We start from the raw sequence: 21,879 nt of genomic DNA on the forward strand, positions 1-21,879 counted from the left end.
GCTCCAAGCAGAGGGACCTCGCCGGCAGCGCCGCGGCGAGACCCGAGCGAGCCCTTGCCGGGAGCGGGGGCTGCTCGCACCTCGCGGCCGCTCTCTCCAGGCCGTATATGCGCAGCCACGTCCCCGTGCTGGCCCGGCCCGGCCCCCGCTCTCCGCGGAGCCGCTCACTGCGCCTTGAGCGACGGCGGCTGCGCCTTTAGCGGCGGGCGGGCGGCACCGGGCGGCGGCGGCGGCGGCGGCGGCGGCGTCTCCCGGCCGCGTCTCTCAGCGCCGCAGGCAAGGGGGCGGCGCGGGGCCTCTGCCGAAAGCCGATGGGGCGCCGGAGAGCAGGGTGCCGGAGCGCCCAGCAGGCGAGCACCTGACACAGCGGAGGACGGCTTGGCTGCGGGCGGGCAGCCCTGAAATGGCGAAAGCTCCGCTCTCAGGTAAGCGCTGAGCCTGCGCGGCGCAATGGGGCAGTCCCGAGGGGAGAGCGAGGCCCCCGGGGCGGGATGGGGCGGCCCCGAGGGGAGCGCGGGGCCCCGGGGGCGCGGCGGGGATGAAGCTCCGGCGCGTTCCCCGCCCACCCGCGGCTCCGTGGCAGCGCCGTGTCCGCGTCCTTCGCCGCCGGCCCCGCGGAGCGGTGAACTCGTGTGAACGAGGCGCGGGTACATTCGTCCTCGTCGTCGTTATGGAGCACGGCCCGCTCTGCCTTCGGCACCCGCATCTGCCGGTGCCGTGGTCAAGGCACGGCCGTGCGGGTCTGCGGGGGCATCGCAGGCGTCCGCGCCCATCGCCGCTGCCCGGCCTCCTCCCCGCGCTCCGCCGGTGCTGCTCCGGGAAGGGTCGCTTCCAGCTCCCGGGCAATTCCGTGACTGCCGCCTGGTCGGGCCGGTGCTCGCTGCCGCCCGCTCGGGAGCAACAGACTCGAGAGCAGCAGCCGTGGTCGGAGAGCAATACAGGTGTGCACTTGGGTGGAAAGCCTGCCCTGCGCCTTACCCATTCATGTGACTTGTGCTTCCTCTGGAGCCTGAGCAGTGTGGAGCTTGGATGCCGGTTGGCTGGGGCTGAGAGCAAGGCTTGAGGATGCTCAGCAGCAGCAGCAGCACCCAGATGTCCCGTGCCCGGTGGCAGGTGCGGCCTGAAGGAGGTAGCATGTGTTCTGTGCGCACGGAGCCAGAGCAGATGAGAGTGCAGTTGCTGATGAAGAAGTGGTTTTATTCTAGGTTGCACACAGAACCCATTGCTGTTGCAGGTGAAGGCCCAATTGCTATGACTGAATGGTCAGTATGTGACATTTCTGGTGTTTGGTGCCAGGTCTGGACACAGCTTCACAGCAGCATGGCAGTATTAAAGCTAAACCCAAAAGGGTGGTTTTTTCCAGCACTGCTTATTTCTTTACTAAATAAAGAATTTTGTAAATTCTTTATTGTGATGGCAGTACTTATTGCCATCTTTGCAATACTTATTGCAAAGAAGAGACCATTCACAAAGAAGGTCTGGAAGAAACTATCTGGTCTAGGCATAGGAAAAATGTGCTGCTTTTATAAATTGAAGTTACTGAGTTTACCAATGTGAGCTGCAAAATGCACAAATATTAAAAAGTTGTTTTGCTTGTATGTATGCTACCTTGCAGCCCCTGCTAGTGCTGTAGCCTTACCTCAAATAGAAAGGAAGACCAAAATTGTAGTGTTTGCTCACTGTTGAATGACAGGTGTGCTTGTAAAGGGATTTTAGACATGGTCCACACTTTACTCATTTGAGTAGCTAGATCTCACCTGGTGAACTCCAGACCCTAAGCACTTGAAGTCGTCCCTATGCAGAAATGCTTGGGCATTTGCAAGTGTAGATTGTAAAACCACATAAAGACAATTGCAGATCACCACCTGGCATGTCCCCGTGGGAGTGGTAGAGTATCTGCTTTGCAGCTCTGACTTCATTTTTAACAGAGCACAGTGACTCAAAAATGCCAGAGCCTCCTCAGAAAGCCAGAATCTCTGCACTATGAAAGTAGAGACTTTGAGATGTGTTGCAGGCAGTCCACCTACAGTCATTGCAGGAAAAGACTGGAGAATATTCATATCTTCTCTGGTTTTGGGGAGTCAGTTTGGAGGAGGTAATGACACTGCTTGAGAGGGAGAGTGAAGTTAATTTCAGCTGTGGGGAAGCTGGCATCTGAAGCATCAAGAAACAGCTCTGGGAGATGTACAATGTTTACAGGAAACTTTGATCTAGGATTTGAAGTCTGCACAGTCATGTTAAATCTCTTTTCTCTCTTCCTCCACCTCACTAGTAATCCTGTAAAGTGCAAGACTGCAAATGTCACTGGTACCTTAAAATAGGGGCTTTAAGACCTGCATGGCTTAGTTTCTTGATTTGTTTTCTGTACTCAATATTCAAATACATGCCTATCCTTACCGTCTGCTGCAGAACTGCCAGTGGAGGGATATAAACAGCAGACAACCAGGGATTTATCACTGTGAAATTGCTATGACATGAAAGACACTGAATGAGGAATGGGAGAGAGGAGATGATTGTGTTGGCCACTTCTGACCACAGTGGCTATCAGTTAGGTCTTTCACTTCTTGACAAGAGAACCTGCAATCTTTGTGGACTTTTTTCTATCTGTAATTATGTCTGGCTTTGTCAGCTGTGTATTTTGACAAGGGAGCTTGACATCTTGACTTGATCTTTCGCTTTTTTCTTCCCCCTTCCCTTTGGCATTTTATGTTCTCTCTACCCTCCCTCTCACCTCCCACTGTTATTTTTTTTCCTCTTCTCTGTTAGCCTCACAGTTTTGTAGGCCTCCCACTCCATGCCCCTCCTCAGCCCCTTCTGCTGAGTGTGTTCCATTTCAGCTTCAACTGATTTTATTTCAGTTCCAGTCTCTGATGCAGATTCATTCTGTGATTTTGGATGAGGAGGCCTGCTATCAGTGATGGCATATATGGTCCATCTTTTTTGGTGGTCAGTGTGCAGGCAAGGACTTCTTCTGATCAGCATCTCCCTCTGTCTTGTATGAGCTCCTGAGTCTTAGGAGTGCCTCCAGTAGTTAAATTCACATACGTGTAATGTACGTCTTCAGTTTTATGATTTCCAAATAAGAAATAAAAAATAAGTAGGAAATAATAGTGGGAGAAGTTGGCCTCCAGTAAGTCTTAACTTCATAGTCACTAGGTAACACTGTGTGGGTAGCTCAGTTAAATCACTTAATGGGTAGGCAAGAAGCATCTGAAACCAGCAAAACAGAAGGAAATATTATTATGCAACCACAGTTGGTAGCAATAGCAAAGGTCATTCCTCCTACCCAGCATCTCTATCCAAATGGAAAAATTACTTGTGCTTTTAAATTTTATTAGGACAACTGCCCCTGAATTCAAAATGGTGTGCTTCTAAAACAAGTTTTGACAGGTGGAAATTTTTTAATCTCTGTAATAGAGTCTATTGTTTTGGGTTTTTTTTAATTGAGGTTAATGCAGTCCTCAATATTTGACTTTGTAAAAGACTGAGTTTCCAGTAGCTATGAGAACACTGTGAGCTGTTTCATCTCTACCTAGGTGTGGTGATAGTAGTCAGGAGTGCTTTCTTTATCGTTGCCTGTCTTCTGGCATGTGCTTATGTCTGGGCTTGATTGGAAACTGGAAGATGTTTCCAAGCAAAAGATGTGGAAAAAGGTTGGGTCTCCTGCAAAGCTTGAAATCTGTGATAATATGACAGTGAAGTAAATAATATTGAATTCATTTGACAGCAAAACCCAGTGCTGTAATTGCATCCAGTGAAAACTGCAGCTCTTAGCTCAATCAGCTTGAATGCATTTTCCTGGCAAGTCTGGTGTGAGCACACCTGAGCTGGGATGGCCTCTGGAACCAGGCTGTGATGCTGCCGCTACACAAGGGGCTGGCACGGCTGGCATTTGGGTCGTCCTGCTCGCTTTCCGTCTGTCTGCTTGCCTGACAAAGTGGCCAGTGACACATGCGCTGGTAAGGAGAAGAGGGAGATGCTGCAGTGACTCTTAGACTGATGCTTCTAGACTGACCCTACTGTGCTGCTACTCTGCCCTCACAAGTATGTTTCAGGAATGAAATCAACATACTCTCATTCCCAAAGAGTATGTGCCAGTCCTGCCCATGAAGTGCTTCTGTAAACAGTGATGTGATGACTCCAGTAATGAGGGGTTTTTTTCAGTTTCAGTAAGAATTTTTAAAAGCTTTCAAAATTAGGGGAAGGCAGAACCAGTGAAGAAAGGTAACATGGCTGTGTTTTCACAGCAGGGCTAGGCTTACTTCCTGCTGCATTTGAAAATTAATTTTCTGCTCGTTAGATCCAGTAGCAGATTCAATCCCTGTGCCTTGGTAAAGTGTGCTAAGAGGACATAATTTCCACAGGAAATTGTTCCTTCCTTTTCCCAGAAGATATTCTTGTGCTCTCACATGTTTCACCTCTAGGTGTATGCCACCTAAGGACCTGGAGCCCGTACTGTGTGGTGTTGCTATGTGTTGTCAGAATTGATGCCAGTTACTGGAATGGAAATGGAAAGTAGATGTCTTTTCTTTCTCCTGACATGGTGTGCATTTTGAATACTATCTTTCTTAACAGGTAATATTGAAGCAGCATTTTTGGTACTGGTAGCAGAACATGTGCATACTGCTGAGTGACAGTGGTGAGCTGTTTTGTCTTAGGGTGCTTGGGACTATTATGATGAGTGTGTTTTGGACACTGGGCCTTCCAAAGGATATAGGAAAGCAATTAAAGTTGGGAATCAACACCATTAGCTGTTCAGTTTTCAGAGAAAAAGCTTTGTTTTTTAAACTTTTTCAGAGCCTCTTCAGCCTTATTTCACTTCTTACCTGTTTTTCTGTTGCCATTTCCTTAGTCCTGAGAATGTTGGCTAAAGACCAGTAGGGTCACTTTAATTCCTCTTGTGTTTTTCTTTTTTTTTTCTCTCTTTTAGAATCACCCTCATATCACATGTAATGAAGCATGCTCATGCACTGCTTTATTGTCATATCATTGCCAGCTTGTAAAAAAGACAGAGACAGCTTTGGAAAGAATTTGGGTTTATGCCTCCTGACCAGAGGAAGCTAGAGCTGATTCTTGTCTTATATGTACTTTTCAACTGCTGGTGATTTCTTGTGGAGCTATGGAAGAGTGAGCCCTGCTGGTGTTTGTGGGTGAATACTTTCACATTGGCATTTTCCATGACTGTTCTGCTCCTTTGGTCTATTTGTGGAACATATCAGAGATTGCATCATTTTAGTGGGTTGTTCCTTCTCTGGATGGACAGTATTAGAAGCTGCTGGTATATGAGTGGGAACTGTTTCTTCTGCTGTTTGCTGGAATTATATACACTCACTAAACACCAAGGATTAAATTTGTTTTGCATCTGAATTAGGATGACGTGTACAGAGGTGCAGTCTGCCTCGCCTTCAACCAAAGTGCGAGTGTTGCATAATAGAACATGGAACTATTTCTGTAGCAATTTTTAGTCAAATAAGATCCTGGCTATTTTGCTGCTTATCACAAGAGGTTGCAGCCAGTTATCATCTGTGGCTCTTCCCCTTATGGAAGCTGTTATGCAGGATAGATTTCAGTTGTGATCATTACTTATACATAGTAGGGGTAAGGAAATCAATATCTAACATGCATCTCAACACCTCCCATCAGTCACCAGATCACTGATGCAGCAAAGTAGCAGCGAAATTCCAGCTGTTCTTTGTTGAAGAAAAGAAGACTTTTTTTTTTTTTTTACTGCGGAAAATCCCTGATTGTATTCTTAATTACAATTACTTATGGTTAGTGCTAGCCTACTAGGGCATTGAGCTTCTGTTCATAGTTCTGCAGCGATGGCTCTGCTGTTGTGTTCTCCCTTGCTTTTACTGTGCCTCTGTGCTCGGGGCAAGCCCCTGCCAGCTGTGACAGGTGACTGTCACAACTTGCAGTCGTGTGCAGAGAGAACAGGTTAGATAGGAAACTTTACTTCTGCTTCTTCTAGAAGTAAAGCACCTGTGCATTTCTGTGGGCTCTCCTTCCTCCTCTGGGAAATGTTACTCTTACATCCTACTATCTCTCTGTCGTGCCGCCCCGACAGCTTGTGGGGAACTACTGTATGTGCTTCCAGTTCAACTATTGTGACTCACAAATTTGTCACGTAGTGTTCAAGGATTTCTCCATGCTTTCCCCTACTTTGATCAGAAATTGTGATACTGAACAATTGAAATGAAATGAAAGTTGCTACCTGGGTGCAAAAACTTCTGAAATCCGGCTGCTAAGAGTCAGCTGACTGATCTGATAAAGGTAGGATCACTGCTGTAGAAGCATAAAGTGTCATTACCAAGGAGCTCACCTGTGCTCTGAAGTAGGGCTGGTCTTTTCATTCTCTGAAACAAAATTATAAAATAAGATATGCAGCAGTTGACAGTGTAAATCAAATCAGTCAGTCCAGGAAATGCCAGTGTCTAATAAAATCAAGAAATGTTAATAGAGTCCTCTGAAGGTTAGCCTAATGCTAATCTGCTGGCACTGAAGGAAGCAGACTCAATAGGACCAATGTATTAGGGCAATGCAATGCAGTCCAGCCAGCAAATCCATCTAGATGTGGGGAGCTGTGAGCTTTATGCATATTTGTGCTGCTGACTGTGGTTATGTTTAAGCTGCTTCTAAATCTAGAAGCATTCCCAGTGCAATATAATAAAACTTATGCTATCAAGATCTTTTCTCATAACCAGAATTTATGCCTGGATATTTGTGACTCTTTTCCCTGCCCTCCCTTCACATTCTACATCAAACTCCAAGGTCCCTGGAACCATGGGCTTTTTTTGTGGGGTGAGTACTATTATTGATTTTCAGCCAGGCTAGTGGCAGTTCTTCTCCAGGGAATTGCTGTTTGCTTTGGAGTACCTTTGAAGTTTTTACAATTTTTTATTTTTATAGCCTCCTCCCTTGCTCCCTTGCTCCCTCCCTCTTTCGGTCCAACCCTCCATTCATCACTCTGGTTTTTTTGTGGTGCTTCCCACTTTGTGCTTTTGGAATTTTGGAATGCCTTCTGTTCCAAGCATTGACCCAATGCAGACTTTTTTTCATTTGAAGGTCAGAATAGTGTTCTTTCTCCCACTATTTTGATGACTGTAGTGGTGCATTTTAGGATAGATATGTACCTGAATGGAGGGGCTCCAGTAGCTGCCAGATATCACTGGACACATTGCCAAAACATGCTGTACTCTTGGAATGAATACTGACTCCTTAATAGCCATTAAAAAAAATTAAAATGCTATTAATTGACTATTATTTTTACTTACTTCTTAATAGCCAATTTTTTTAACCCTATTAAAATGCTATTAATTGATTATTGTTTTTACTCACGTCTTGGCCAGCTAAAATCTGCTGCTTCTTACCCCCTTCACTTATATTTCTGATTAATTCAGCTATAGGTGGAGTAAATGAAGAACAAAAGGCTGTGACCTAGTGGCATATTTTCTCCAGAATAATACAGAAGGATGCATCCTCTGTTTGAGTTGCTCTTTTACTGCTGAGAGAAGAAGAATGCTTTTGTGGCCAGGAGCTCAGGATATTAGAATCAGGTCTGATGTCATCATTTGCGGAAATGAATAAAACGAAGGACACTATTCTGGTGGGCGATGAGTGTCCTTTCTACAATAGTGTTGTTAGGGGTATGGTGGATTTGATCCCTGGTTCTCCACTGATTGTGGGGAGAATTTGTTGTTAATATAAGGAATATATTTCACTGCTTCTTTCTAGTGTTGGGTTGCTTAGATGTAAGGAGAATTCAGATATTTAGACAAGGCTGGCTTACTAACTACAAATTAGTTTGAATATGATAATCCATTAGGACCATCTAAGCGGTCATGACTATATCTATTACTGTACCTATTGTAATGTGGTTTTCCCTTCCTATCTTCAAATGGCAAGCTTCAAGTGAAAGCCCCAGGCCCCAGCACAGCAGAGCTCTCTGATGAAACCAGTTCAGCGAGTGAGAATTAAGTAGCTTGTCTGCAAATCTGTGAGGCAATAAGATGGCACTTATTTTAGGAGTTAAATTGAATTTAAGTGGGAGCTACTGTCATGTCCTGGGGAAATGCTGCTTTGTGTCTTAGAAACAATGTGCAGTTTGAGTGTTGGAATGGAACAGTCAGACGAATTCAACAGAAAAGAGTTTATCTTTTGAGGTCACTGCATTAGCTGAATGCAGGCTTATCTTTAACACAAACTTGTTTTAATCACTTTCGTTAACTGGAAGTATTTTTTTGCCATCCTGAGAGCTCTTGCTGGCTGACAGTTGAGATTAAAGTGTGCATGATGACCATCTTCCTGAGGCACCTACACAAACTGGTCATTAATGTGTTGGGTCAGGGTCTTTTCTGGAGCAGAGGTGAGCGTTCCCTTGTGTTAATGTGGGTCTCCTTGTGTTTTCAGCCGGCCCATGCCGACTTGGTGGTGCTCAGCGGCACATGCAGAGTGTTCTCAGAGACTCTGTGGAGAGCTCCGATGATGAATTCTTTGATGCGCGGGGTGAGTACACATTTTTGTCCTCCCCTCCCCTTTTTTCCCCCCCAGTTTTGCAACAACTAACTCAGCTCCTTCATGGGTGAACTGACAGCATTGTCCTCATTAGACAAAACCTCCATCAGTTCTATCCAGGATTTGTGCATGGACCTGAATTTACCGGACTTTGTTGAGGTGCTGGGGTGGATGAGGTGCTGAGCTGCCCTGAGCTGAGTCTGGTGTCAGAAGCAGCAAAACACCACCAGTGCAGAGCTCATGGGGTCTGACCCTGATCCTCCCCAGCTCAGACGGTGTATGAGGTTACAGTGGGAGTGTTCTTGATCGCAGTTCCTGATGAAGGCCATCAGTGTCCATGTTGTCCACTTTAAAGACCGATATCTTAGGTTTTCCACTCTATCAAAACTTTTTCTGGAGGGACTGGGATCTCTGCTTGTTCAAGGAAGCAGTATTTGAATGCTTGTGGATTTCATCACAGGATGTTCTGACTTGGAAGGGACCCACAAGGATCATTGAGTCTAGCTCCTAAGTGAATAGCCCATATGGGGATCAATATGTGACTATGGCACTGTGCTCTAACCAGCTGAGGTAACTGCAGCACTCCCTAAGTCATCTGGGAGGCCCTGAATCTTGACATGGTTGGTTGCATGCAAAGTTTTGTTCTGAAGTGGCAGAAGAATCTGTAGGTTGTGTGCATACACAAGCTCCCACCTCCAGTGGGAGGCTGGAGCTCTGGTTTTGGTTCGATTTCCAGGAACCAAAATTTACACTTTTCTGACACATTTCACTTGCCTTTTTCTGAAAGAGCTTTCCTTAAATACCTAAGTTGTAATGTCAAAAGTAGTCTATGTAGTCTGAAATGCTTGTAATGACAGTCACTATAGCTTTTATAATGAAATAAAAAGTCACTATGTAAAGATAATGAACAACATTTGTTGCTGTGTTGTTAATCCCCTAATAACAGACTTTTACGTGATAAATTGTTTCTGGGGATCAAACTTAAATGTGCATGGGAGACATCTAAGCGTGAAGAGAATGAGAATGAGAGATGGTGATCTTTTCCCACTGGGTACTCAGTGAGACTAGAATACCCAATTTGTTTAAGCTGCATTTAAATCTTAAGCTTTAATGAATAGAAGAGTTGGAAATAGAAAATAAATATACCCTATGCTGATCTTCCTCCACATGCCTTTGTGCTTTGCAATGTTCTACCATGTGCTTAAGATAGCTCTCTTGATGATTTCAGCAATGTTTCCAAATTCTGCGTGAAGCTGCAGTTGTAACTTTGAGCACCAACTCATACTTCAGTTTTTTTCTCCATAAAGAGAACTAAAATGATGATGTTTCAGACATTCTAGATGGCATAGTTTTCTTTGATGTGAATAGATCAAAAGTCTGACTAGATTCTGTCTTTGGGAGTATGATCACTTACTGTGCTTGATGGAATATTCTTTTGAATCATCAAGATTCATTGTTCAGTAGTGCTTTGAAGGTCCGTTTGGTGCCTGCATTTTTGGAGCTGGCGAGGCATGCATTGTAGACTGAATTTGCTGGACATAGTCCATATTGAGTTAACACAAGTATTTCCAAGTTTAGATTACTTGATAGTTAGCTTGCAAAAATGCTCTTCAAATCAAGTTTTGTTTAGATAGATTTTTATTTCTTCAAATCCTGTCACTGGTCACGAGAGAGATATCAGCAACTCCCTCTCCATGGCCCACCTTGAGGAAGTTGCAGACTGCGATGAAGTCTCCCCTCAGTCTTCTCCAAACTGAACAAACCGAGGGACCTCAGTCGTTCCTCATAAATCTTGGTCTTGAGGCCATTCAGCATCTTGGTTGTCCTCCTCTGAATGCTCTCTAATAGCTTTAGATCTTGTATTATGGCACCAAAACTAGACACAGGACTCCCATGTGAGGTTGCGCCAGAGCAGAGCAGGGCAGTCACCTTCCTTCAGCTGGCTAGGGTGCTGTGCCTGATGCACCCCAGGACACTGTTGGCCTTTCTAGTTGCCAGGATGCACCATTGACTCATATTCAATTTACCATTAACCTAAACCCTCAGGTCTCTTTCCCCATGGCTTCTCTTTAGCCCCCTCTCCCACAGTTCGTAGGTCTAACCAGGATTACCCCATCCCAGGTGCACAATCCAGCACTTGCGCATGTTAAATTTCATATGGCTGGTGATTGCCCACCTCTGTGGTCTATCCATATCTCTCTGCAAGGCCTCACTACCCTTGAGGCAGTCCTTAGGTCCTCCTAATTTAGTATCATCTCTGCTTTCTCCTGACCAGCCTTTCAGAAATAAAGTGTTTAAATGTCAGGAAAGTAAATGTACACAGAAATAAATACTAGCAAAAGAGGCAGAAGGCGTTTCTACACTCAGAAGCTCTCTTGGTGATAAGGGAGCTTGTGTCTTTGGTAGAGGAAGACATATGTGTGGGCTGAAGTAATTGGCATTATCAGTAGATTAAGTTTAGCACCAAAGAAACAAGAGGAGTTTGTTTGTGCTGGAGTGAGAGAGACCTGTCCAGGACAGAGACTGTGGCTTTCATCTCCTAAAAATGAGGTAGCTTGATATCCTTTTTCTGTCTCCAGCATAAAATTTTCTGCAGTGTTTCTTACCTATATTCCTCACCCATTCTCTGTAACTTATACAGAGTGCTTCATCAATGTTTGATATTCTTGCAGCTGCAAAGTGCAGCTGGAGTTGAGTACTATGGGGTTTCTTCATGGGAGAATTTGGAAGCTGTCCCGCATCTACCCATGTGTAATTTGTACTTCATAGACAGGCTGAAGTAGGAAACAGTGGGCACAGCAGTAGGCACCATTAAAACATAACATTAGTGAGCTGCTTTTGTATTCTGAAAAACAGCTGGGGTCAAATCTCAGTTACTCAAACAAAGAAGTTTCTGGCTGGCAGCCTTGTAAACATAGAGTCAAGCACCTGTGTTTGAGATGAAGCAGCTGTACATGTTTTGATTGTTGATTCATCTGTCATGGCTAACTACTTAATTCAGTGAAATCCATATGGAAATGGAGAAGTAATATTATACTGTTTTATATTGCCTGGCTTTCCTTTGTTTCTTGCTTTCTATGTGACATGCCATAAGTTAGGCAGGAATTTTACAGTGTCAACATGCAAAATTATATTTGATGCAGGAAACTACCTTATAATTTAATTGCAACATACCTCTGATCACAGAAGATGAAAATTACAGCTGAATACATCATCACAAAATTGTCAGAATATGAAATTCCATGTTTGACTAACATTTTTTTCCTCAGATTTGAAAAGCTATTCAGAGAAGCCTGTGCATTCCCATTTGGTTGTTTTATCAGACTTCAACAGCAGACAGGCAAACACCCCTATACCGATCTCCCCACATGCCTGCCCCACAGCCTTTAAGCTGAAAAAAAATCTTCCATAACAGCCCTCTCATTTATTTTCTGTTCTTTTCACTGGTCTTTGTGCCTGCTGCCCACACCTGCCAGTGTTCTTCTAATAAAAAAAGTTAAAAAAAAAAAAAACAAAACCAGCCAACTACTCTAACACTCAAAGTGATTGTTATAGACTTTGTTTTGCAAAGTGGCTGCTCAAGAGAGAAAAGATTCAGGCAGTCCTCTCTTTTTCATGTTTTTCCTGCACATAATCTATGAAGCGTATGGGATTGCTGTAAAGTATATGAGTAGGCAAGAAGCTTTCCTGGATAGTCCTTCATAACCTGTTACATGTTCCCATTAGGGGTTCTAATGAGTGTTTATTTCTCTTGATTGCTAGTTCTCACTCTGTCTTTTTTCTCTTTTTTGTCACAGCAATTTATTTTGTCCTTTTTCCTCTTACAGAAGAGATGGTGGAAGGAAAAAATGCTATTCTTATAGGCATGAGCCAGTGGAACTCAAATGACCTTGTTGAGCAGATAGAAACAATTGGGAAGCTTGAAGAAAATCAAGGTAACATTTAGCTTGTGTAACATAATGCTTAAGAGTTAACAAAAACATCTGACTACTGAAGCAGTTCACAGTGAAATGTCAGTTCTTTATTCCTGCAGCTGTGTTCATGAGCACATTGTCACTAGGTGCCAACTCCTTCCTTTTTGGAAATCATACTTTTCCCATTTTGCCTGGTCTTTTAACTGGAATTGTGGAGCATTTTGAGTTGAGATTCACAGCTAAATCCTGTGTGTTTTTCTTCTTCTGTGCTCTGTAGTAGTAATTTATGAGATCTGATGGTGTGTGTATGTGTAAGACTCATTCAGTGAAGAAACTGTGGAACTTAACACAGGAACTATATCATGCTGTGATTTTCAGAGCAGGATTGGACTCAGTGATGCATGCCATTATTTTCCTATAAACAGTGCAGTCTGCAAAATGCATCTGCAGTATATTTACAGTATTCTTTCTCATTTGTTAATAGAAAGCATATGTCACAGCCTTCATGTGAACATATTTCTTATGACAGATTTGTCATTATGAAGGGTTAGCAATAGTGAAGCAGATGGCAAGAAACAGCATCATTTCTCATGAGAGCATGATAATGGAAATAGCAGTTCTCTTTTGGGACTATCACCCCTTTATGCTTTGTAGCTAACACAAGTTTTCTTTTTCTTTTTTTTTCCCTCTAAATTTCTCCCTAATTAGCATAGCAAAATATTAGGGATATTTTAAATGGTCTGTGTAATAAGAAAAAAGAGGACCTGTCTTGATTCTTAGTATGGGTCCAAACTTTACCTCATGATCTCAGAAGTTTAGGAGTTGTCGTATGAATTGTCTTCTAGATTCAGGGTACAAACCTTTTTTTTTTGGTCATGTATCAAACCCATGCCTTTCATGCCTGCTTTAGGGTGTGGAATCACTCAGTGTTTTTCCTTTCACCTGGCTTTCTTCTTGTGGTGATCTTGAGATCTGTTGTACTCCACCTGAAGAGGCAGGGCAACAAGTTACTTCAGGAAAGCCAGAGATGCAGAACTTGCTTAGTGTCTCTGAATCACTGGTGAACGTGTATTGTTCTGTTTGTCTACAGGATTTCCTGTGAACAGAACTTTCTGTCTCGAAATCAGAAATGGGCCTTACCTCCACAAATGTCTGTAAAAGATGTAACAGACAAATATTTATGTTATTAATATGTCTCTTTTCCTTTCAGGTGAATTATATAGAACTTCTTTAAGAAAACAAAGGTTCCCTGCACAAGGCAGTATTGAAATACATGAGGACAATGAGGTGAGATTGTTTCCTAAAACAAGCTGTGCTGATTTTCAAGGAGTAGACGTGTGGAAGTAGTCTCGTATTGTGTTATGTAACTGTAAACTCATCTGATGCCTTAGTGTGTTTTTCCCGTGTTTAGTAGGTGCACATGTACTCACTGAAAATCATCACAAGATTTTTAGACGTTGCTTACTTACATGGAAATAGGACTCAGTTTTCTGAAGAGAAATGGTTATGTCTGCTTAGTACTTGACTGGAAATGCAGGTTTTGTGAAGCAGATTCAGCAGCAGTCATGAATTTGGTAGTAACAGAATTGCCTTTATTTAGAAGCAGGAAAGAATCCCAACGAGTGGTCCTTCCAGAAAACTGATTAAGGTCCTCTGTCCACACATAGGACAGGTAATGGAAATGTCTACTTTACCATTTTTGAAGAACTCAGTCCTACAACCCCCATAAAATGATGACAGTCATTGATTGGCTGCAGTCAATTAGTCCTTGAGCACCTTGTCTAAGTCATGGCTGAGCTACTCCTTAGAGACAAATTAATTTTATTCTCTTTGAATCTTCCTGTGAAAGATACCAGTTAAATTCAGCTGAGAGACTTCTCATACCATTGACTTCAGCAATATTGACCCACTTGATTTTTTTTCTTTTTGAAGCTTTCAGTTTCATCAGCTCCTCAGCGGTGGTCCTTATTTACAAGCAGACATTGTCCATGGAAGGAAATATATTTAGCTTTTAAAGGGAATTAAATTTCTCTTCTGAAAACTGGAATGAAATCTTATGGAGAAGGAAATTGTAAATCAGTGCATGGAAAAGTGGAACCTGAAAAATGCTTACATGATTCTCCTGTATTTAAGCAGATACAAGTCAGGTCAGCAAAAAGCCTTCAGAATTAGTACTTTTACTGGATACTAAAATTCATGGGCTGAACAGAGATAGTGGAATAACCTACAATTCTCTCATTTTCAGCCATTTCTCTGTCACCATAATACAAGTGCTAAAGTTACCCATTTCCTTTCGTTCCAGAACTTAAGAATAAACTGTCCAGAACATTGCCTGATTCTGAATAAATCACCCAATCTAGCATTTAATGATCCTTAGTCAAAAAACGTTACTGTTATTTTTACAGTGTGTTCATATTTGGTCAGGAACTAGAAATCTTAAGGAATCCTGACATCCAAAGTGAAGAAGAAAATAGCAGTCAAGATTTAACGACAAAAAATCTAACCTTTTAATGTATTACTGAGTTCTTCAAGTGCACACGAGTATCAAGGGGTAAAGACAAAAAAAAGGGTGAAATTGTGAGACATTCAAAATGCCCTTCTGGTTTCAACAGGAAACATTTTGGTTATCTACAAAACATGCTGATTATTGTCTGTGTATGCACCTGTTCACTTATTCATAAATTTGTTTGTGAATTTTATGGATATCAGCAATGATGCATTTTTTTACTTTTTCAGTAAGTGTCTTTCATTTTAATGAGAAGTTACCAGTCTCAAAAGCCTGAGATAACTGCATCATCTGCTTTTGCTGAATGTTTTCATTGACAGAGGAATTTGTCTTTTTTGGACTCGTGATGGTTTGAATGAAAACCTTGCCAGTAAATTAAGCAATCACTAGGATACCTAGACGGATAATAGCTTATGCTGCCTGTGGAGTTTGGAATTTTTCTCCAGTCTCAGAGTATTTAAAGTAACTTCTGATGTACACAAAGCTGTCTTAATCTTTGTTGATCTGAAACCTTCATCTGTGCTGCACAGTTTGTGTCAGAGCATAGTGGGCTCTGCATGATTCAGACATACACGAATTAAATGGAACACAGGACATGCATATATGCACACAAATGCCCCCACCCACTCCAGTGAAAGCCAATATCAAAAAATTACCATGATGGGGTTGGCAGAAAAAAAAAAAAAATCACTGCTAATGTTGACACCAGGTAAACTAACAAAGTCCATGAAAATGCCTCCTCCTTTCCTATTTCGTGTTTTTCTCACAGGAAGTAGTTCAACACCAGAACTGCAAAACTCATGTGTTAATTTTGATCCTACATGGGGGGAACATATTAGACACTGGAAGTGGGGACCACAGCAGCAAGCTGGCAGACATCAACACCTTCAGTTCTGTGTTTGAGAAAGTGACCCGAGCCCATTTCCCTGCCTCTTTGGGCCACATCTTAATGAGACTTGTTCCCTGCCCAGCAATTTGTTCAGCAGCTTTCTCTCTTGTTTCCAGGTAAGTTGATTTGCATTCCCTGTGCTTGGTTATGCATTGTGGTTTTGAATGGCTTTCTGTGACCTATATATTTCATAATGAAATTTTGTGATTCATTCTTAATCTTCTGCCAACTGGAAGACTTGCAGAGATCTTTCATCCTTGTCTAAGTGGATTAATTTGTTTAAAAACAAATTTTATTGGATGTATCCACTTCAGAAGTGGCTCTTCCTCAGCTGCTTTTTCAGTCTAGAAATTCTGTCATTGAATGAGAGAATATTTTCAAGTAACCTTGCTTTCCATGACATAAGTATTTTAAATGGCACAATAGAGAAAGATGAAAGAAACACATACTCCTGCATCAATTCTTCTACAAGTGCAAACTAGGATTAACTGCTGAACTCTGGTGAAGGGAGGAGAGAATCAGATTTCCTTGGTTTCTGTTTTTCTAAGCAAAGAGATGCTTCTCTTGGTTTTATCTGGGACTTCCTTAAGTGATACTTGCTTTTAGACTATTTTTATTTCAATATAGTGCCCAGGGTTACATTTGAAGCTCGTGATTTCAGATTGTTTGCAGCTTTGTTTCATCTTTTTGAAAAGTTTGGACACTGGGAAAAATGTCATAATATGCTTTTGAACAATACACCTGTCATTGTATTCTTGGAAACTATTCCATTGTGATGGTTGGATTCTGCTCTCTGCTGCAGTGAGTTATTATATGGGGGGGAAACAAAAGCTGAAATGTAATCATGTCATTGCCATTTAAAATTATGTCTAGTTGTATGTAGAACAATTGCACCAAGTGTGTTTAACTACAGAAATGCCTTCTAGTGTGATCCCGTTCACCTGAAGCAGTAATGATTTGGTTTTTTTAAGGAGTTGAATTCTCTGAGAAAATGATCCTTCCTGTGTTTGCTCATTGTGAACTGCAGTAGCCCAACCCATTTCTGTTAGTAATTGCTCATTCTCTAATGCCGTGCGCTGCCTCTTGCAGCTTTCCTGATGATAACATGTCCTTTTCCAGCCTAAATCCCTACAGCTATGATGAGAGCTGTCTCAGCAGCAGTGAAGACCACATCCCACTGGCTGCCTTGCCTTTGCTGGCTGTTTCATCTCCTCAGTACCAGGATGCAGTTGCCATGGTGATCAGTAGAGCCAATCAAGTTTATAATGAGTTTCTCAAATCTACTGATGGGGCTGGTTTTAATGGACAGGTAGGACTGTTTTCTCTTACATCAAGGTAAAATTTCTTCAGAGCAAGGCTGTTTGGTTTTAAGCCATTATGTTGAGGGGTTTGAGTTATGAGTGTGGGATGCTACAAATATGAATGAATGTTAGCATGGGATCATCTACACAAAATGTCCTCTCCGTGTCCAGCACAAGACAGGCACTTTTGGAATCCTGTGCATTAACTCACATGGATTTACATAGAAATATGATATTGATACCCTGTGTGAGTTACTGATATTATTTTGTAATGGGGCCATCTACAATGGCCAGAAACATGCACTTCCTTTAAGTACAGTGACCTCCACACTTCAGAAAAAGAAAGAAAATACATTTAATATAGAGTACAGTGTAAACTTTGAAGGGAAGCATGTGTCTTATTACACAAATTCTTTTCTGTGGCACTAATAAGATTATGCTGTGATATATCAGTATTTTTAGACTATAATTTGGTTATAAGCCATTTTTACTGTGCACAGTAAACTGTTCTTGGTTAAAGCATAAAACCAGCCCAGCTGCAGTGACAGAACATTATGAAAGGTGAAATTATGTAAAGAAGAATGACACCAGTTACAAAAATAATATGAAAACTATCTCAGTAGAACTTTAGTGTTATGATTTTTTTGCCTTGGTAGAGCTACAAAAAAGTCTCTCTCTTGTGGTTTACAAATAATATATTGTATTTACTGCTTGACCTCTATATGTTCCACAGAATTTTCACCATCAACTACCAGCACAGTTAAAATGCAAGTGACTTCTCTGTGCTCTCCAAAGTGCTTTGCTTTCTTCCTTAGATAGAAATTTCAGCTCTGACTCTGAATAAGCCCTGTACTGATTGAGTATCGTATATCCTGGCATGCACCCTGTGTGGATCTTTCCTATAATATTTTTGTCTCTTCTGTCAATTTGCATTCCAAGTTCATTAGATCAGAGATTGCCTTTTTTGATTTTATATTGTATGTGGAACAGATTAACTCCCACTCATCAAAATAGTTCCTGACACAGATAATCTTTGCATAGGGCATATTTCTGGTGGTAAAAGAAAGTAGAAAAAAGTAGCTGCAATATAAACCTAAGTGTAGAAACCAGTAACAAGGGAATGAAGTAAGATAGAAACTCTTCTGCAGTACTGTGATGCTTTTTGTCTCTTTTGAAAACTTGCTACATCTTAAAATTAAAATCTTTTTTTCAGGTGTGTCTTATCGGTGACTGCATTGGAGGAATTTTGGGCTTTGATGCCATCTGCTATAATTCTAATACAGCTTACGAGAGTCAGAACAGTAGCAGGAGAGGAAGCATCAGCAGCATCCAGGTGAAGAGGAAAAAATACACAGAGCTGAAACCCCATAGATGCATTCCATGGAGGAAATCAGCTTCATATAAATCAGAGGAAAGTTAAGGATTTGGTAAATTACCATGATAGAATGGGATTCTATCCATGTATCAAACTTCCTCTCATGAGGGTTCTATAGACTGCTATGAGGTCTCCCCTCAGTCCCCTTTTCTCCAGCCTGAACAAACCATGAAACCTCAACTGTTCCTTATATGGCTTCCCCTCCAGACCCTTCACTATCTTTATAGCCCTCTTTCAGGCACCTTCTAATAGCTTTTTTATCTTTCTTGTTACTGTGGTGCCCAAAACTGCACACAGGACTCAAACTGAGGCCACACCAGAGCATAGTAGGACAGTCACCTTCCCTGGACTGGCTAGCAGTGCTGTGCCTGATGCACCTCAAGATGAAATTGGTCCTCCTGGATGCCAGGGCACACTGTTGAGTTGTATTCAACTTGCTATTGACCACAGCCTCCATGGTGCCTTTCTGCGTGGCTACTCTCCAGCCTCTCGTTCCCCAGTTGGATTAAGTGAGATCATATGTATAAATGCAGGCATTTCATATAAGCTCTTTTGTATTTTGTTATCTGTCTAAATCTTCCCTTTGCTCTGTTAATTTTCTGAAGGATAATCCACTCTCAGCAGAGGACTCCAGTCTGGGTGACAGCAAACACCTGAGCAAAAGCAATATTGACATCTCGGGAATCCTGGAGGATGAGAAGCAAAGGCCACCGCTGCCTCGGAAACAGAGTGACTCATCCACTTATGAGTGTGATACCATAACCCAGCATCATGCCTTTCTGTCCAGGTAACCAGTGCCCGATGACTGAGTCAAAGAAATGGGCTTGCCATTGAAAGGAACCTGTTAGCAGCAGAGCATAGAGGCATTGTTATTGTTTGTGGTATGTTTCTGGAGGTTTGCTTAAAGTTCTTGTCTCTCCCTCAAAGAAAACTATGGATTTAGTGGGTCTAGTATGAACATACTCACATCTGGAGAGTTTTTTATTTGATCTTTATTAGTTGTGAGGGTTTTGAACATGCAAAAATGAATGCACAAAGTTCTATTTCTTAAGTCCACTCAAAACAAGATGGATGAATACTTGATAATTGTAAATTTCTGTTACCTATTTCTTTTTAACAATCCCTCTGACTTCACTTTCAGGACCTTTATTATTCTCTAGTGAGATAATTGCTTTAGGTGCTCCCATTGATCTATAAGCTATTCAGATCAGCTTTAAAGCAACAACAGAAAAAAAGCCCTGCATAAACATTTGGCTTAAATGAGGAGGGAACTGGAGGGAGAAGTTAACTTAGTTTTCCTTTATCCTAAAAAACCTTTGAAATACATGGGATGGGAACACAGCCATTCCCTTTGTCTCATTGTTCCTGCTGGTTCTAAGCTATTTGGTTTTTTACTTACCTGAGATATTCAGGCTTTTGTTTCTCCTATCTATCTTCCTATTTCCTTTATTTCATTGTGAGTGATGCAGAGGAGCAATAATTACTGCGTGTTGAAGTTTCAGTTCTGCTTGAGTTGAGTATAGTGCAGACTTACTACTGTGCCTTACTTCAAGTCTGGCATTTTTCTTAGTAGCAGGTTAAGGTAATTCTGTAGTCTTGCTGCAATGGAATGCCCTTTGCTTTGTTTTCTTTGACTATTCTGCATTTATTTTGAAACCATTGCATTTTCTGGACATCAATGTGTTGTAGGTTGTTTTTCCTCTGAGACAGAATGGTTGTTTTTCTCTTGTCTGCAACTGAAAACATGAAGATTTATTTGGTCAGTCACTTTTAGGATCTTTTATAGGAGAAATACAGTGTTTTATTTAGAACAGTAAACTTAAATATTCATGGTCCTTGCAAAACTTTACCAAGTATTGTGTAGAATAATTGCAGGAAACTCTTGCGTGTTTAAGGCAGTAAATTTGCTGAATAGCCACACTGAAAAATCATGGCTGCTATACTGCAATATCATTTTACAATTTTAAGGTTTGGATCTAAATGCCATTGCTGGAACTTTCCAAGTATCCTGTTTTGGTACTGTTATATTTTTCTGAATGCTCTCTTTATTATTTTTGATTCAATATTTTATTTGTTCAGCATCCACTCAAGCGTGTTGAAAGATGGTGCAGAACTTCCTCCTGTGGATTCCAGTTTCTCAGAAGTAAATCTGGGCCGATTTGAATTTGAGGTGTCTGATTTCTTCCTTTTTGGATCACCGCTCGGTTTGGTGCTGGCCATGAGGAGCACAGTTCTGCCTGGTCTGGATGGTAAGTTCTTGGGGTTAAAATACAAGATGCATGAAGACCTTTGTAAACAAAGAGGCTCACACAAAAAGAAGGAAAACAAAGGATCCTGGTTAAAGTCAGGGAGTGAGGTAAGTTTCTTTCTTTAAGAGATGGTAATGTTAATGTAGGTAGGTACTGAGGTGATGAGGATTGCTCTAGCACTTAAAAAAGTGTATCTTAAGTTAATTGTATACCCAGTGTCATACATCATGAAGCTCACACTTCACCAAGGATGAGTCCTTGAAAACAATACCAAAAATAACATCTCTTCTTGGTTCAGCATTACCTCTTGTTCATGTCTGGCTTCGCGGGTGGATTTGGCCCTCGGGTGTGTTGCTTGTGAGCCATTCTTCCTCTCTAGTAACAGAGCCTACTGATCAGACACAGAGAGAATTTTTAAAATCATCTGGATTTTTTAAGTTTTTCAGTTAAAAGATTACTTTACTTTTCATTATTCAGCACATGCTTTGTCTCTTTGCATGGTATGAGCTTTGGATAGCGCAGCATCTTTATAGGAAATGATGCATTCATTTATTAAGAGGCGAGGGAGGAAATCTGTTGCAATAATGAGAAGAGACGACAACTCAGAGCTCCAAGGGTTTTTTTTTCCTGGCCAGTCCTTTCCACAGTCTCCACTCTGTTACCCTCCGGGCACTTTGAAAGGAAAATTTCATGATAATTCCTAGTATTTTAAACTATTTTCTTCAAATTAGCTCTCACTTCCATCCTTCCTCAAATATCCTGCAAAGGAGTATGCTTTGAAAGCAGCTCAACTGATGGGCATTTCAAACACATTCTGAGGTGAGCAGTGTCTACTTGAAGCATAATTAGTCTTTAGAGGTGCATATGATAAAAGAATCCCATTTTAAAGTGATAATTGTGACACAGTTGAGAGGAGAACAGACAAATTTAAATCTATCATGCAGACAGTTGGAAATTGGTTGAGAAGAGTAAGGTGCCCTCTTTACTGAAATGAATGGTAGAAAGCTACCTGAAAATGTAACAAGTAAAATTCAGATGTATTTATTTGTTTTGTTAGAATTAGTTTTTATAATATAAGGGAGTGTTCTGCTGTCCCCTAGGTTTAAGTCTTCGGGATGACAAAAGCCCGTC

General features: G+C 41.7%; 1 protein-coding gene across 1 annotated transcript in view; it reads left to right on the top strand.

Moving 5' to 3' along the window:
• The first annotated feature begins 269 nt into the window (after positions 1 to 269).
• Positions 270 to 21,879, top strand: part of PITPNM3 (PITPNM family member 3) — a 33,050-nt gene continuing 11,440 nt past the window's right edge. Inside the window, exons 1-9 of the mRNA XM_058817767.1 lie at positions 270 to 425; positions 8,410 to 8,505; positions 12,342 to 12,449; positions 13,639 to 13,715; positions 15,704 to 15,939; positions 16,943 to 17,132; positions 18,338 to 18,457; positions 19,105 to 19,286; positions 20,579 to 20,748. Coding sequence (XP_058673750.1) covers positions 404 to 425; positions 8,410 to 8,505; positions 12,342 to 12,449; positions 13,639 to 13,715; positions 15,704 to 15,939; positions 16,943 to 17,132; positions 18,338 to 18,457; positions 19,105 to 19,286; positions 20,579 to 20,748 — 1,201 coding nt within the window. The 5' untranslated portion in view covers positions 270 to 403. The remainder of the gene's footprint in view (positions 426 to 8,409; positions 8,506 to 12,341; positions 12,450 to 13,638; positions 13,716 to 15,703; positions 15,940 to 16,942; positions 17,133 to 18,337; positions 18,458 to 19,104; positions 19,287 to 20,578; positions 20,749 to 21,879) is intronic.

This window comes from Ammospiza caudacuta, chromosome 20 (assembly GCF_027887145.1).
Source record: "Ammospiza caudacuta isolate bAmmCau1 chromosome 20, bAmmCau1.pri, whole genome shotgun sequence".
Lineage (NCBI taxonomy): Eukaryota > Metazoa > Chordata > Aves > Passeriformes > Passerellidae > Ammospiza > Ammospiza caudacuta.